The sequence below is a fragment of the Cariama cristata genome, unplaced genomic scaffold (assembly GCF_000690535.1).
Source record: "Cariama cristata isolate BGI_N322 unplaced genomic scaffold, ASM69053v1 scaffold46530, whole genome shotgun sequence".
Lineage (NCBI taxonomy): Eukaryota > Metazoa > Chordata > Aves > Cariamiformes > Cariamidae > Cariama > Cariama cristata.
The window spans coordinates 1-16,929 of record NW_009597291.1 but is presented as its reverse complement, the minus strand read 5'-3'; the positions used below and the strand labels follow the sequence as shown (position 1 = coordinate 16,929).

The window sequence follows — 16,929 nt, the reverse complement described above, 5'->3', positions numbered from 1 at the left end:
GGATCCAGAGTACCGTGTCTTGGTACTTTTGATTACTTCACATTTCCTATGTTATTGTGTATTTTCTTTCTGACTTACTGGTCTGATTTTCTATAATTGGCTCCTTGTAGTACAACAGAAAGAATACAGCTTTTCTAATTATTTTTTTTATTAACAAAACCATAATTGAACAATCAGGTAAGTTTTCACAGTTCCTGTCTTCATCCAGTGTCTACTACAGCCAACGTGAAGACATTTGCAGACTTTAACAGGCAATTGTTCAAGCTCTTACTGATATTAATGAGCAGTGGCTCCAGTGCTCCACCTCCAGATTCAGTGGGAATGCTATTTTAATTACAGTTCTTTGCCATGCCAAATATCAGGCTGTCAATGGTTAGATGTCACTTCTCTTTGATGTGGATTTATAACATTTTTATTAAAGACTTGCAGACCTGATGGAAGAACATCAAGAAGAGTTAGCAACAATAGAGTCTATTGACTCAGGAGCTGTCTACACTTTAGCTTTGAAGACCCATGTTGGAATGTCTGTGCAAACATTCAGATACTTCGCTGGATGGTGTGACAAAATTCAGGCAAGTGAATATGTAAAGGAAATAATCAATGGCAGTGCTTCTCTACACAAGTTGTTTTTTTTTTTTTTTTTTTTTTTCTCAGACAGTGCCAAAAAGCAGTGTTTGCAAAAGTAATCAAGGAATCAAAATATAAAGCAAAATTAGAATTTTACCTAAAATGGGTCTCCCTGGCAATACAAAAGGACAGTCTGCTTCCAACTGGAGAATATGGATTTAGAATGTGACTCTAAATATCTAAGGAATCAGTTGAGGTGTCACAGTGGATATGCATGCTTAGTCAGCTCTTGATTATTCATGGAGCAGAATGTCATTGTGGTTGTCATGTGGGTAAGTGCAGACACTCATGTGCTATTCTGACCAAGGCTGGTGAGTTTATGTGATGGCACAGCACGTGGCAAAGGTTCAACAGCATTTCCTCAAGTATCTTTAAGATCTACAATCAAGACTTGTCATTCAGCTTTTTTTCGTCCATCACTTTATGTTCTTCCATACTTTTGTTATCTATGCTTTTATTTCATCTAACTGAAAATCAGAAGTTGACTACAGTATCCATATTAGGAAATTACACAGTTGAAGCATCCCTGCCCCTTTCTCTGATGCAAAAATGCTTCTGGTTTTGAAGCCTAGTCTGTGACTCTCCAAAACATGCTTATATGGCAAATATATTTGTAATAAAAATGGTTAAACAGTACCAAGATTTGTTCCTCCTGTGTCTTGTAGGGTGCTACAATTCCAATTAACCAGGCCCGGCCAAACCATAATCTAACATTCACCAAGAAAGAGCCAATAGGGTAAGTATCACTTTTTTCTTTTGAGTGACAGCCTTGACATACAGAAAAGCCATTCAAAAGCTGCCATCAAAAATTTAATCTTTCCCTGTTTTTCCCTACCTTAAGTGTCTGTGCAATTGTTATCCCCTGGAATTACCCACTGATGATGCTTGCATGGAAGAGCGCAGCATGCTTGGCTGCAGGCAACACACTCGTACTCAAGCCAGCTCAGGTAAAAACAAAAAGGAATGTACAGATGGCTCAGGTCCTCCACTATTTGTTCAGGGAAAATAATTCAAGCAATCTAGTGGTTTTCACCCATAGGTTGACCTGTCATATGTACCCATAGGTTGACCATGTCCTATGTTTTAAAGTGCATGTATAATAATGCAAATTGCCATGATGATACAAGGTAAGGATTTTCTTCAATTCTGCTCTGATGCTACTCTCGTTTTCAAGAATAAATTCTTTTCCACAAGAAGCCATCACTTTTAATTTGCCAATACTGTGAGTAAGATGAATATTGTATCAAAATTAAGATGTATTGAATGTAAAAGATATCATCACTCATTTAAATTAAAATGGGAGACCTAATCTAAATGTTTCTATTTAGGTCACACCTTTGACTTCCTTGAAGTTTGCAGAACTCTCAGCTAAAGCTGGATTTCCTAAGGGCGTTATAAATATTCTGCCCGGTTCAGGTAAAACTTCAGCTAATCATTTTTTCTGGGAAAAGTAGGTCATGGTGAACTAGGATTTTACCTTTTTGAAGACCTATTACGTAAGTGTGTGTATCTTCATAGGTAGTAGGCTTGCATCTATGTCATACAGTGATTTCATATATTTCCAGAACAGAACTGGAAAAATCTGTATGTCACCTGGCTCTAGCTAGTGGTAAGAGCTGTCAGCCTGTATCCTTTACAAGTTCACACAAATAGCATGAACACTCTGAAAAAGAATGTATTACACAGAAACATGTTTCACTTGATTGTAAAACTTCATTTTTTTCTCCTAATCTTACCATCACTTGAAAGTATTTAAATGTGACTGTGAGACCTAGAACAAGCTGGTAAGATGCGTATTGGTCACTGCAGGTAAATCATGGTCCATACTGTGTTATCTGATGTCACTATTTTCCTCTTTCCCCTAAGGAAGAAAAGTGACAAAGTAACTGTATGGTGCCGGCTCTGTTACAAATTAGATTATTCCAACTACAGTGGAATATTAGGAAGGAAGTTCTTTAGTCCAGACAGATGGGGGAATCTGGAGACACCAATGTGATCCAAGTTAACTAATATGAGATATTTCACATTCATATGAATAAAGCTGTAAATATAAATAAGGCTGTGACATTGCTCTTGACAGACATATTGTTAGCTCTTTCTGTGTTATAGTGCTGCTGCTGGAATAGTAAAAATTGTCTGTGTACTGTCCAGTCCAGTTAAACTGTTTTCCTCACCCCAATAGGTGGCTTAGTGGGACAGCACCTGTCTGAACATCCAGATGTTCGAAAAGTTGGATTCACTGGTTCAACACCAACTGGTAAACAGATCATGAAGAGGTACTCTCAGCAAAAGATTCATGACTAAACACTGTTTAATCTAGTTCTGAATTGTCTTATTAGCTATATTGTGCATAAGCAGTAACAGAAAAGCATAACTACATATGGTTGTTTGCTTTTATATAGAATTCTGTTGAGTCACTATTGGAAAACAGAGGTTTATACATCTTCACTAGATATGATTCAAAGGAAATAATGAAATAAGCTATTTAAAAGTTGTTTTTATGTGATTATTTATATTTTTTACAGTGCAGCCACAAATCTGAAGAAAGTTTCTCTTGAACTTGGTGGTAAATCACCATTGATCATATTCAGTGACTGTGAACTTGACAGAGCCGTAAAAATGGTAATGCTACTTTGAAGTAAAATATATTCAAAGCCTTTGTGATACATCCTCACAGTAATTCAATATACTTCTTGACTTGCTAAAAACTGCAGTAGGGAGCCCTTGCATGAAAAATTGTGCAATTTGTTAGAAAACAGACTCTTTTTCTACAGGATGTGTCTTTGTGCCAGCACAATGAAACTGTTCATGCTGCACCAAAAAGGCAAGGATCAGTACTACAAGAAATATACGTTAGAAAATACAACAAAACAAAGAAATAGAGCTGGAAAGTATTTTTGCTAGCCAAGTTAACACATTAAAATTGATTTGTCAAAATCTGATACTCAAAAAAAGAAGTGCTTAAAAAATAAAAGCCTGAAAATGAGTTAAAATATACATTGAGCTCCCTATTGCCTTATAGTTCTTCTTAATTCGCCATCAGCCATCATAATCCACCTTCCCAACCAGCCATAATGTGTTTAAAGTTCATAAATAAGATGTGAAAATGAGAAATTCAGTGGATTTAGGGAGCTTATTTCCTGCTCAGGTAATCTGATTAATCAAAATGACAGCAGATGCAGTTTGCTCACTAAGAAGCAAATGAAGGTCTTCTACAGTATACTTACCCAAAGTGCTAATTCTGTGAATTCTCTAAACCAGCATAAGCAGGTACTGCTATCAGGAGGAAACTATTATATACTTTCCCTAATTTTGGAGTGTCTTTTGGCAGTAGAAGAGCCTGAGTGACTGCACTGTGAAGTATACATGAAAAATAATAAAAGCTGAAACTTCACAGTCAGCACACTGTTTTGCCCCACCACTGTTCTCAGCTGTAGAAGTGAGATGGTGATGCAGAGGTTGGCCTGAGCTATACCTGGCATTGATGGCTTTAAATGATTGTGAAACAATTCTTTTTGCCACACATTTGACACTGGCATACGATCCCAGTCATACCTACTAATGCCAGGACCATAGGCCTTTGCAGCTGCCAGAAAACTACTTTTTAGGAATTGTATTTGTCCTGTTCTTCATTCCCCCATCTCCCTACCCCCCTGGAAAAACAATAGCAGGTTCTTGGGAAATAAAAAGGAATAAACTGCATGAGGTCTGGATCCACACTCATGAAATAGGAGGCTCTCTGCAGATTAGCATTAGGTACTGTTCACCCAGCTACACGTGACTTTTGACACAAGCAGTATTGCTCAGTGGATTAGCACAGTTTTATATTCACTGGTGGAGCTGCCAGCCCTCTTTGTGATGCTGCAGCAGGTGTTTCTGTGGAACAGTGATGGAAATGGAAAGAGCAGTGCTAATGGGTTCATCCTGAGCCATTTGTCTCCATGGAAGTGTGTTTGCCAGTTATAAGATTAGTCTACTTGTTGCATTAATGATGTTCCTTTACATAAAGGATTACGCTGAGGGTCGCAAACACAGAATGCAACCCAAGGGAAAAGAATGAAAGGGAGACTGAACAAAAGAATGCATATAAATATCAATGTTTTTTCCCCTGATCAGGGTATGGGAGCAGTATATTTCAACAAAGGAGAAAACTGCATTGCAGCTGGCAGGCTGTTTGTGGAAGAATCGATCCACGATGAATTTGTTAGAAAAGTGGTAAGATATTCAAGGACTAAAGTTTAAGCAGATACTTTACTATGGCACAAAGGTCCACTAGTTTTGTAGACACCTGCATTTCTTCTTATTTTCAGTTGTATGATTTCTCGTTATTGCTTATGATAGGCAATACTGCTTCTCGGGAACCTCTTACAGGGTTAAAAGGCAGGCACCGAAGGGAGATATTTTCATCAGTAATGCACAGATAAGTGACATTGAAATAGCTATTGTACCTTCAGTGATATTTCATATTTGACAAGGAAAGTAAGATTAAAAAAATTACTGAACTTAGGTCAGTGTGATTGAAGGCTGCTGTGAAGTTTAGAAAAAAGGCATGTTGGAAGCGTAGCTAGAATACAAAGGTCATTATTAAAAATCCAATAGTCACCTCACTGTACGACTGGAGAATTCATTTATTTAGCTCAAGAACAGGAAATTGCTGTCATAACTCATTTACCACTGGTAAAAGCCAACATTTTACATGCCTATCTTAATAGCAGAAGAGAATGAATACATGAAAACAGCATCAGAAACTTTCAGAAGTAACTAGAGATTATCAAACATAAAACAAAGTCTCATTTTAGAAAGGGAGGAGCATTCCACCTTCTAAGAATCCAGCCCTTTCTTAGAGCCTAACTTCACAGCAGAAAAAATAAAGGATCCCGATTCCGTGGTCACTTTAACAACTATTTGCTACATTATGTAACTTCATTTTAATTGGGTAACCCATAGGTGGAAGAAATAAAAAAGATGAAAATTGGTGACCCACTTGATAGATCTACAGATCATGGTCCACAGAATCACAAGGCACATTTGGAAAAGCTGCTGCAATATTGTGAAACTGGAGTAAAAGAAGGAGCCACTCTAGTGTATGGAGGAAGACAAGTACGTAGACCAGGTAAAATACTGTTCAGCAATGTTTGGAACTTTCACACTTTAAACAAAAGCCATCATGATTGTCTCTGCTGCATTATGAGAAGTAGCAATATCATGGGAACAGTACCAGGTAAACCCAAGATACCACTTGAGAACAGGGCTTTCAAGTCTCATATTAAGAGAAGTTGTGCAACTAAAGCCTAACATATGAAATTGACTCAGAATCTGGTCTGTATAAGAATCTTTTGCTCTTTATTCCTGTTGTTTGTGAGGCATTGAGGCTTTTTTGCAACACCCTTGAACTGTCAAGAGCCATAAGTATAATTATATCCATTTGGATCACACTAACGGTAAAGCTGACTGAGGAAACTACTAGCAGATTTCACATAAGGTATTATTATCAAAAGCCTTTTTTGCTATATAGACAGTGTGTATGCTAAGTTTAGGGGGCAGGCATGAAAGCAACATTTTCTAATGGACATCTGGCCTTTATCAATAATGAAGCAGAAACATTTGCATCAGAGTTTCAAAACATAATGATTGCATCCCTAAATAAAATGAAAGTGGAGATTCATAACTATGTAGGGATTGATTCACGGACTCTGGCGCGGGTAAAACCAAAGACCTTTATTGTTTACAAGTTTGTGCTTATATAGATTCACTAGCTGTCCATGCACTCTAGTTTGTTCATGGATTGGTTAACCCCTGCTGTCCACGCGCCCTAGTTTGTTCATGGATTGGCTAACCCCTGCTGTCCACGCGCCGCAGCTAAGTTTTTAATTGGTGCTGTTAATCAAGACACATGTCTTCTAGTTTGGGTCTCACAGCTGTGCTTCAAAACATTTTTACCTTCAGCTCACTTTCTGCGCTTGCTTCATTACTTACTTTCTCAGACTATTTCCTTCAAGGCTATGTTGTTCAAGGTTGCTTGCAACACTCCCTGTGAATCCCACATAACTATATGAAATCAATGTAACAAAACTAAAGGGGAAATCTTATGGAAGGGGGTGGCATTTATATAAAATCTCGGAAGTTGATTTTACCCACTCAAACTGGAATACATTCACTCACCAAGATGTAGGTGACCAGGATCGCTTGTGTATAACAGCAGGACAGTTCTTGATTGGCAATGATGAGCTAGCTTTTGGACAGATTTTTACACCCTTCAGAAATGAACACCCTTTTCCTCAGAGTTTTCTTTACTTCAGCATTCACAAATCTTAGGAAAGTTGCTGCCCATCACATGTTTTCCCTTCTTTGGAATATACAGATCTTTATAGCTGCAGTCTTCTTGTTGGGTAACAAGAAAAACAGCAGCCTCTGCAACATGCTGTAACCGAGTCTTCTGCTGTCAGAGTGCAGGAACTTCCCCTGAGGAGTCACCTGTGCTGTGGCATGCAGACCTGCTGGCCTGACTGGGAACAGCACATGTTGTTGCTCTGATCAATACAGGGCATTCTTCTCCTTTCTGCTGTTTCTCTGGTGCTTACAGATATGCACTTCCATCCATCCTTCATTCATATCAATCTTGATATTTTCTGTTTCAAGTCTCAATGTATCTATGACCTCAAAGTACGGAAAAAGAGACAGCCTGGACAATAAAAACCATGAAGCTTTTTCACCATGGTCAAATGATGTTCTATCCTCCATTTAGGTTTCTTCATGGAACCCACTGTATTCACAGATGTTGAAGACCATATGTATATTGCCCAGGAAGAGTCCTTTGGTCCTGTGATGGTGATTTCTAAATTTAAAAATGGGTATGTTCTCCTCTGGTTACTGTTAGAAACTTTATTTTCTCTTTTTCACCCTAAGTGTAGAAACGATAGCATTAGTAGTATGATTTTGTTAAATCTTGTGAGACCAGTCTGAATCCCTAGATCCTCTTCCAGCTAAATTCTGAGAAAAATACCCTTTTTAGTAGGGGGTGTCTGGCTCCATGTCAATATAGAACTAATGCTATTAGCAGTGTGTGACAGGGTTGAATGCAACCTTAAGTGCCAGTTCTTAAATAAGACTTGGTATTCAGTGAAACATGTTTACTGAAGTTGATGTGGTAATTGCAACAGCTTGATCAAATTACAAATGTGTATTTTTTCCAGTGGAATTGCTTATTTTTCTCTGTCACAGAGACCGCAGAGCATTGTTGTGCATTGTGTAACATTGGCTCATTACTGTTGCAAATGAAAATCCCTCTGTGCATTTTGTAGACTGCCAGTTTTAATAGCTTTCATTCCAAATCAGAAGAATTATTTTACACACAGATGAGATTAAAGCCCTATGCATAAACTTCATATAACTATTTCTGCCAGGTTTCATTTTCTGCAGTTTGAAAATGCAGTTAAGAACCAGCCACATCTATAAATTATGTATGGTGATAAGGGACTATATTAAGATTTTTAAAGTTTTAAATTAATATGGATTTTTGAAGCTATATGGAGGTGAGATGCAAATATAAAATAGCACTCTGGACATGGCCTGAAAAGTTGTGTCTTGATAGAAGTCTGAATTTCAGCATTTATTCTCCATTAACTTGTAAAGCAGGCCAGAATTTTAGCAAACCGATTCATAATCTGCTGCCAAACTCTGCTTTACAAGTATTCTTGTATTGCTCTAATCTCCAAGTTGTACTGCAACTTTTCCTTTGCCATTTCTTAGTGTAGATCTTAACCATTGAAATGTAAGGTTACAAGCTTTACAAGTTTGAAGCAAGGGTATGAATTTCCATAGATCTGTCAGATTGACACACAGATTAGTCCTTAGTAAATTGTCTTTAGAAAAGCTAACTGGACAAGAGCACGGGAGAAGGCGCTTCAATGACATCGAAGGTGGAAGGTTTCTAACACTTGTTTGTTTTAACTAGTTGCAATTCAATAATTTCTTTCCCCCGTAGGGATGTCGATGGAGTGCTGCGACGGGCAAATACCACAGAATATGGCTTAGCTTCAGGAGTTTTCACAAAAGACATAAGCAAAGCTCTCTACATCAGTGAAAAGCTAGAAGCTGGAACAGTTTTTATTAACACATATAACAAAACTGATGTGGCAGCACCATTTGGCGGATTTAAGCAGTCTGGCTTTGGGAAAGATTTAGGTAAGCTGTTCTCTCCCTCCCTCCCTTCTCATCTGACAGTCCAAATCAATGAAAAAAACACCTTACCTGTGCACAGTGTTATCTAGTAAAACATGAGCTACGGATGCATTTCCTGCACCTCCTACATTTCTCCAATTACAGTAACCTAGTTCCTCTCCCATCCCTACCATACTCCTGCCTCAGTATCTCCAGCTCAGCCCTTCCTGTACATTTGCTAAATAATGCTACGGCATGCAGAATATTCCTCTCCAGCTCCTCACAGAGAAGTCAAATTACAGCTTGTCCAGAGCTGCGTACAGGCTACAAAATGCTGTCAAGCAGCAAAGGCATTGGCCAAAATCTTCTTTCCTTTCCCTCAGAAAGAATGCTAGTTTTGGTTTCTCCTCTAAACTTGTAAGAAATAACTAAGAAACTTTTTTATGCCTTAAAATGTCATCAAAATTTGCCAACAGCCACAGAGAAGGATGCATTTTAAAATATATTTTCTTTTCAAAACCAGTTTTCAAAAAAGTGAAGTCTAGTCTGTCAATGACACTTTACAAGTTTGGACAGATCAAGCCTCATGACAAAGAAAAATGAAAGAAAAAAACATTTTCAGTGACACAACAGATCTTTGCCTTTGGAATCTCTAGCAAGTATCAGACATTTCCTGAAACCAAAATGATTAATAGTATCAGGAAAATAAAGATTACCAATTTTTACACAACTTCTCTGCCTAGAAACTTTTAATGTAGGCAAACCAAAGTTCATTAAATTCAACTACAAGCCCCCAGTGGCCATCTAGAGACTGCCGCTGCTTCAGTCCCACCCAGGTGGCTGCTTGTTAAATTCCAGCTCCTTTTTCTTTCCACATCTCTTGGGTTTGGCGTCTTCTTGTCAAACCAGTTCTGTAAATCTCAATGCAAGGGTAAGTTAATTAGTTTCCATTGTTCCTTAAGGACTCAAATATTGGCTAAAGCATTTTTAATTTTTTCTTAATAGTATAGTTACAGTCTCTGACAACATTTTCTCCTTTAGCTGCTATTCTAACTAGTAAATATTGTGCTTCTACAGGTGAAGAAGCTCTTCATGAGTATCTCAGAACCAAGGCTATCACTGTGGAATATTAAAGAAACAGCTTCACTTGGAAAGTCAAGTTTCGGCAGAGTCTGAATCTTAATGACTCCATGAAACCCTTAATGCCATACCCAGGATATGCTGTCTGCAGTGCTACAACTAAAAAAAACCCCAAAAAACCCAAACAAAAAACCCAAAACCACCCATTCCATGGATAAGTTTCTATATATCAGGTCCAAATTTTAGTCTTACTGACAGATAAAAGCATTTGGAAATTAACCTGAAGTTATTTAAATTATGCAGCAGCAGCAGTTGTTAGCACAATCCCCCCTCCCAAAACCAAGGATATGGTTTAGTTTATTTTTTTAAATACAACTGAAGAATGAGTTCTCACATGCCTACTTCTTATTTGTGTGAACACAGGATTTACCTGATCATTTCAAATCCTTAGTCACTAGGCTTCTCAAAGTTGAACTAAAATACACTGATGATGCCATTTTTGCTATAAATCAGTTCAAGTTTTACAGTAGCAATTAAACATTCTGCTCTGGTGATTCTTCAGCAGTACAGAAAACCTTTGTGCCATAAGAAGTAAATCAATGCAAGAAAGTGCACTTACTATGATCTTTGTATAGTACATACAGAGTTCAACATTGGTGTTAAACTATGCATATCAAGCAAAAGTTACTGAAAATATTTTCTATCTTTTTGTTGATATGGAATGTGTGATCTGCCTGCAATTTGAAAGGCGGTTACATTAACAGATTAAAATCAATTTTTGTGTTTGTGCACGTGGACTGTTATCACTGTCTTACACAGCATGACTATTACTTTGTATTTCATACTTTGTTTTTTTTAATCTATGGGAAAACCCCTTGTAAAATGACCAAGTTCAGATGTTGGCTTTCAAACTTTCTTCAGTCTGAAGGAAAATTTCCATAGATTGAGACCTATCTAACAAACTAAGCCTACTAAAACCACTTGCTCTTCTTAGAGTGCAATTCCACCCAAGCTTAATCTGATCTGTGGGCTGCCATTAGAAGTAGCACTCCCATTCTTTGATTCCCACCCTTCACCTTCACTAAAGTATTTTGTGGTTTAATCAGTTAATCCCAGTAAATCATGGCCCCATTCTATTTTTAAGAATCCACATTGTGAAAGAAAGACCAGAATTCCTTGTTATTTCTTATCACAAATATTACAGAAACAGATATTAAAACTATAGCTTTAAGTACGGGATTCAAAATAAATTCTGTAAATAATTGCAGGTTTCAAGTCATGACATTAGTATTTGAGCAAATACAATACATAAAATTTTAGTTTAATAGTGTAGAAAATACAAAGTTCCTTTAAGAAACAAACGATGACATCCAGGAGCATGGTAGATACTTCTGAAATGCAAACCAAGCTATGAAGTAAATACAACAGCCCAAATCATTGTATTTGATCAATCTGAGGTAAGTATGAATGAGACATACCTTCACTGATTTTGGTTTCACAATTGTTTCAAGCTAACCTGAGTACATGCCAGCTGAAAATTCGCCTTTTATTTTTCTGGCAGTGACAGTTGTTAACAAAATGGAGAGGATAGAAACCTGTCAGGGAAAGTGGGAGATGGAAAGTGTAGCTTAAAGCAATTGCAACACCACAGAGGCAGACTTGACCATTTCAGTACTGAGGGTATCTGCGCTGCAGCCACAAACATTCCAGATGTGAGCTAGTGACCCACCCGTAATGAGATGGAGCTCCATAGAGGCACAGAGGGTACGCAATCCCTTGCCAAATTCTCTCGAGTCATGGCTGTCCTTACCCATGCTGGTGCATCTTGAAATGACCTCAGCCACTGCTTTAGTGTTCAACGGTTATTGTCATGAATGCAATGTAGGCATACCTCTAATGTACTTTAAGATAATGTTTAATATTGAAGACGCTGTACATAACAGGACATGGAATATAAAAAAACCAAGCTTTTTTTCCCTAGTTAACTCTTTCCTGCCCTTGAAGCAAAAACTTCTAGCACACTACAAAAATCTTTCTTCTACAAAGCAAGAGAACAAGAATTTTAACTTGAACTAGTTCAAGTGCCCCAAATTCTAGCTGCTTTCTTAGTCTAACCTAGGATGAAGTTCATTTCCGTATTGTTTGACGAATAAAACCGTACTTAATTCTTCAGAAATCCAGCTTGCCTCAGTCATGAGTGGATCCTGAATTCTCCACCATGTATAGCATTTCACATGATCCGGAGGGGTGCTACATTGGGCAACAAGCTCTTCAAAGTAATAAAACCCTATTTGTTCTGGTTTGGGTTTTTTTTTTAAAGTAAAATAAAAATGGATTTACTCATTGACTTTGCTGTCCAAAATTTCTATTTTGCCCTTTTCTCCCTTTTGTTTAGGAAACTTAATGTTGTCTATTGTCACTTCATGAGTTGTACAGTCATCTTCAGATTCTGAGTCCTCTTCTGAAGTTGGTATCTCTTCATCTGTATCAGAATCACTCAGTTCAACTACAGCCACATTCTGGAAATAAAAAACTTCAGTTAACTCATTATACATTTCTATACCACTTCTGTCATTTCAGTAAAACATAAAGCAAAAACATGAAACAGCCTACTAACATAGGAAAACCACAAGCACAATTAGAAAGACTTTTGGGTTCTCCTAGGATTATGACAAATATCATTCATGAACAGATTCTTAAATATTTAAATTGTAATTTGTTTTGCCCTATAGAAAATATAAGGCCATTTTTTATCATTATAAAAGAGATAAATGAATAGATAGCTGAACTCAGATAGTCTAAATCAGATATTTAAACTGATGAGCAGGAAGCATCAAAACTGTCATTTTCAGTAAAGAATTCAAATGAAACCATTTAGTGTAAAGGAGTCATGATATACATACAAACGTGTTTATATATTTATTAATATAGTTCATATCTTACAACCTAGTAGTTTTCATGGCACTACAACTACTGCAAAATAGCAAGTAGTTTAAACTACCAAGATATTTTTGAAGCAAAAGTGATCATATATTTCCATATGCGGGGCTATGACTTTTGAGGTCTGTTTTCCTCTCTGAAAACATCTCTTAAACTGATAAACCTCACCTCAAAAACCTCCTGTATGCTACAAAGCAAAATACAGGAATTTGAGATGCAAATAAGTTTCTTCAGTGATTTGTAAATAGTATTACACTATTAATCATGAGGTCTCCTGGCTTGTTTATTATAAAGCCAAGACACTTCTCAGACACTGTCACATGAAAAATCTTTTTAAAATCCTCTCCAAGTTGCCCGTTCCACTTCAGCACATAAAACCAAACAATTTTGATGATCCACTTTATTTTCTCACTATTTATTTGAAATTTGTCAGCATATACCAGCACTGGACAACCTATTGCATGTCAGCTGGATACAATCTACAAGAACTCTGAATCCAATAAATTATTCTGACGCTCGTACACCAACCCCCTGGCTGCCTTATTTCTGCCTTTTATCTTGTGAGTCTGCAGGCCAGAAGGCACTTGTCTGGGACAGGCACACATCACATCACCTTCATCTTAAAATTTTCTTACATGAGCATGTGGCTGCAGCACTTTGGTTAAAAACAGAAAGAAAATATTGATGTGAATGTAAATAAATAGACAAATACCAGCCATAAAGGATCACAACAACACTAAAAACTTTTCTAAAGCCCAGACCTATAGCTAGGCCTAAAAATACCTACAAAGCACAGCTGAAAGTCAGTTATTGTTCCCTATACTAAAGCTTTCTGTTATGCCTTACTATGCCTCAAACTGTCCAGTTTCTAAACCAAATTACCCATGAGATTTAAAATACGATTTGTGACTTCCTTTTGATTCAGAGCTGCTGATTCAAAAGTATGTCTTATTCTGGCCTTAAACTACTTCATCCCCAGTCATTAAACTCTGCAAATATGAAAAACAAGTAGTAAATTTTTAACCAAATAAGTGTTTTTATTACATCTACATTTTGAATTTGCAGATCGCAGACTAAAATGGTAAAGACTTAGCCTTATCTATCAAATTCTCTCATTCTAAGATCAGAGAATTATTTTAATCACATCTAAATTTACTTTATAAAATAAAAAATATAGTAAGTATTTACCATTTCTATAACTTTTTCCGTTGCGCTGTCTAGATTTTCAATATCAAACTGATGAGCTGGTGCTGTTACCATTTTTCTTCTTAGCTCATCATTTGCGTGGGCCATCTGTGGTAAAAAGCTCTGTACTCGGTCCAAAACTGAAAAAGAAATAATTATCACATGTATACAAACAGATGCACATTAATTTATACATTCCTACCTCAGAAATCTAAGCATTTAAACAGACTCCATTTCAACTCTAATTTCCAGCTGTCTACCATATTTAAGATGTTTTAATAGGAAGATTTATAATAGTATTCAATTTCCCAAGACATAAACAGTAAAAATATATTGAATCTATAGGTCAGCATGCCGTGCAGCAAGACATCACTTCAACAATTCCATTCAGATTCTTAAAACAAAATGTGACTACTTTACAGAAAACTTGCTTGTAAATTCCATGGTTTTAAATACACATTGAGTGCCATCCAGAGAAACTTCCACATCAGCATTATCTCCAACAGAAATATAATTACGTCCTCCTTTCTTTCCTATTAAAGTATAGACTGAAGGTCTCAAAAAAGATGGAAAAATTAGCTGTAGCACAGATGCCACAGATGTCATGCTACACTAAAGAAAGTTCAATATAATTATCAAAAGGGGCTCTGAAATTAAGATGGTGGGAGAGATGGATGCTCTAGGATGAGGTATAAAGCATTTATCCTCTACAAAAATATCCCTCTAAGCTCAGTGGGGCTTCCCAACAATTTTTAGATAATCAGTGTCAATAGGAGAATCACACCCACTTCCCTTCCATGGAGGAAAGGAATATCTTCACCTGCATCCAGAGTTTCTTCAAATAATCTTTGCTCCCAACATGCAGATGAGCCAATTACTACTCTTCTTTCTCCATGAAGTAAGAGGTACTATTCCAAGTGAGCTCCACAGAACTCTAACAGGTATAATCTACCTTTGAAACACTGTCATCTCTGTAGAGACTTTTATCCAAGAAAGAACTCGATATAATGAATTGTTTTTTCTATTACTTTTTAAACCTCAGCTCAAACACAAAATAAAAATACAGTAATTTGTCAGGAGTCCATTTTAAATTAAATGCTTTTATACACCGAATATTTTATACTGAGAAATTACTTCTGAAAAGAGCTAAGAAGTCCAGATCAGCAAAAAAGCAACAACTCTCTACTGGAAAAGAACAATCTGAGACTAAAGAACTCTGGTATATTTTCATGGAGAGAAAAAACTCCTGAAGACACATTGTTTTCAAAGAGTAACAATTATTACACTGTGTCCTTTTACGCACAGAGTTACCCTGAAGAGAACGTTATCAATCTATATGTAGCTCTGACTAAGAAAAAAGGAACATAGCTTAACTAAAGAAAAAAAGTTTTCTTAATGCATTCAAATTAATTTGTTATGAATAAATGGTTATATGACTCCACTTAATAATTTTGCCAGTGCATTTACTAAAAATAAGTCCTGAAAGTGATCTGCATAACTTGCATCAATTTGAAAGTAGCTGATGAAATGAAACCAAAGGTACAACCTGGCAAATTCACTATATGCAGACAGCGGGAGTATTTCTGCAAGGAGAACTAAGTCCCTAAATCTTACAGCTGTAACACTCCGCTTCGCAAAATCTAGTTTTGCAGAAGCAGCAGTTACGTGATTATCCTGTGGGATGTGCAACTGCAACGGAGGACCTAGCACCGGTAGAAACAGAACACAAGAGTTTCTCCCTTTACTAGTGCAAGGAAAGCACTGAAGCAAAAGTTATGTCAAAGATGTCACCTACTACGTGCCGCTGTTCCAATAACAAAGTCCTACTTACCATTACTCCTTGGCATCCTAACTGTCTGTAAAGTTGTGGCCTTCTTGCTGCTACATTTTGAACTAATCAACAAAGTTTCTTCCAGCCCTGGAAACAAACAAGCATTTGAATGTTTACCTGTGCCAACCCCAAATGTCATGTTTTAACTGTGAGCCTCTCTTCTTGCTGCTACTTTTCCACCTTTCTACAAGAAGACCAAACATGAGGATTCAACTCTGCCTCCAAGAATTCCACTCTGCTTTCCTGCAAATACTGTTTCTTGATGTTTGTTTGGGGTAGCCATCTCTGTATGTAAAACTTGCTACCACAAAAGGCAGTGAAAAGCAGGCGGATCAGCAGGTTCAGCATGGAATTAGACATATCCAGTGCAGCAAAGACATAATCTGATACTAAAGGGACTGAGCAGGAACGTACCCCCTAGCACCCCAACCCCTACCATTGCAGATACTGGGCAATTACAAGAACGGGGAGCACACAGTGCTTTAACTAACAAGTGCTCTGTAATCATCATCTGCTGCTGCAGTCCTTGGAAGAAAGAATACTGGGCTATATGGATCACTGGTCTGACCCTGCAGATCACTTCTTACAGGCAGCCACGGTTTTTAAAGTCTTTGTCAAAGATTTATTTAGTGACAGTCACCAACGCATAGAGAAACTACCTGTAATACCCCACAGCAAAACATAGGGAGGTAACAGCTAACACGTGCTAGTTACACTGATTTAAATCCATGCCCTCCTGTGTGTGACTGTGCTGGTGATCAGTGAAAGCAAACTGCGGCGCTAATGACCTAAACTAACAATTTGCAAGTTTAGGCGTAACATCCAAAAGACACAGGAAAACTCTGCATTAATTACACCGCCAACAGAGCCATCAGCTCTTTATCATTAACTAAAGCAAAGCTTTACTTCTTGTTAACATTTTTTTTATCTTCATAGAAACATCGTTACGACTGTCGATATTAATTTAACGTGGGGTTTCCCCCTGTATTTACTTCGTATTATGGTAGCGGTGCCCGGGAGAACACTAGTTCTTAAAACCACGCAAGATGTAGCAACAAGCGGAGTGCTAGCAGCGGGGTGGCCTGAAAAGCCCCCTCCCTCGGGCT

The 16,929-nt window shown here is 37.4% G+C and overlaps 2 protein-coding genes across 2 annotated transcripts; one reads left to right on the top strand and one right to left on the bottom strand.

Annotated features, from left to right (window-relative positions):
• Positions 1 to 421: 421 nt before the first annotated feature.
• ALDH1L2 (aldehyde dehydrogenase 1 family, member L2) lies at positions 422 to 10,034 on the top strand (the record flags this gene model as incomplete). The annotated part of the gene is made up of 11 exons (XM_009708793.1): positions 422 to 572; positions 1,293 to 1,363; positions 1,469 to 1,574; positions 1,956 to 2,043; positions 2,810 to 2,903; positions 3,153 to 3,249; positions 4,744 to 4,842; positions 5,575 to 5,740; positions 7,373 to 7,478; positions 8,612 to 8,811; positions 9,865 to 10,034. Coding segments are annotated over 11 exons (1,234 nt in total), but the record flags the coding sequence as incomplete, so codon positions are not given.
• A 2,153-nt stretch (positions 10,035 to 12,187) lies between these two features.
• Positions 12,188 to 15,906, bottom strand: LOC104155162 (chromosome unknown open reading frame, human C12orf45). The gene is made up of 3 exons (XM_009708792.1): positions 15,824 to 15,906; positions 13,996 to 14,132; positions 12,188 to 12,386 (listed from the first exon to the last, which is right to left on the bottom strand). The coding sequence occupies exons 1-3, from the start codon at positions 15,837 to 15,839 to the stop codon at positions 12,204 to 12,206; spliced, it is 336 nt and encodes a 111-aa protein (XP_009707094.1). The 5' UTR covers positions 15,840 to 15,906; the 3' UTR covers positions 12,188 to 12,203.
• Between the last annotated feature and the right edge of the window lie 1,023 nt (positions 15,907 to 16,929).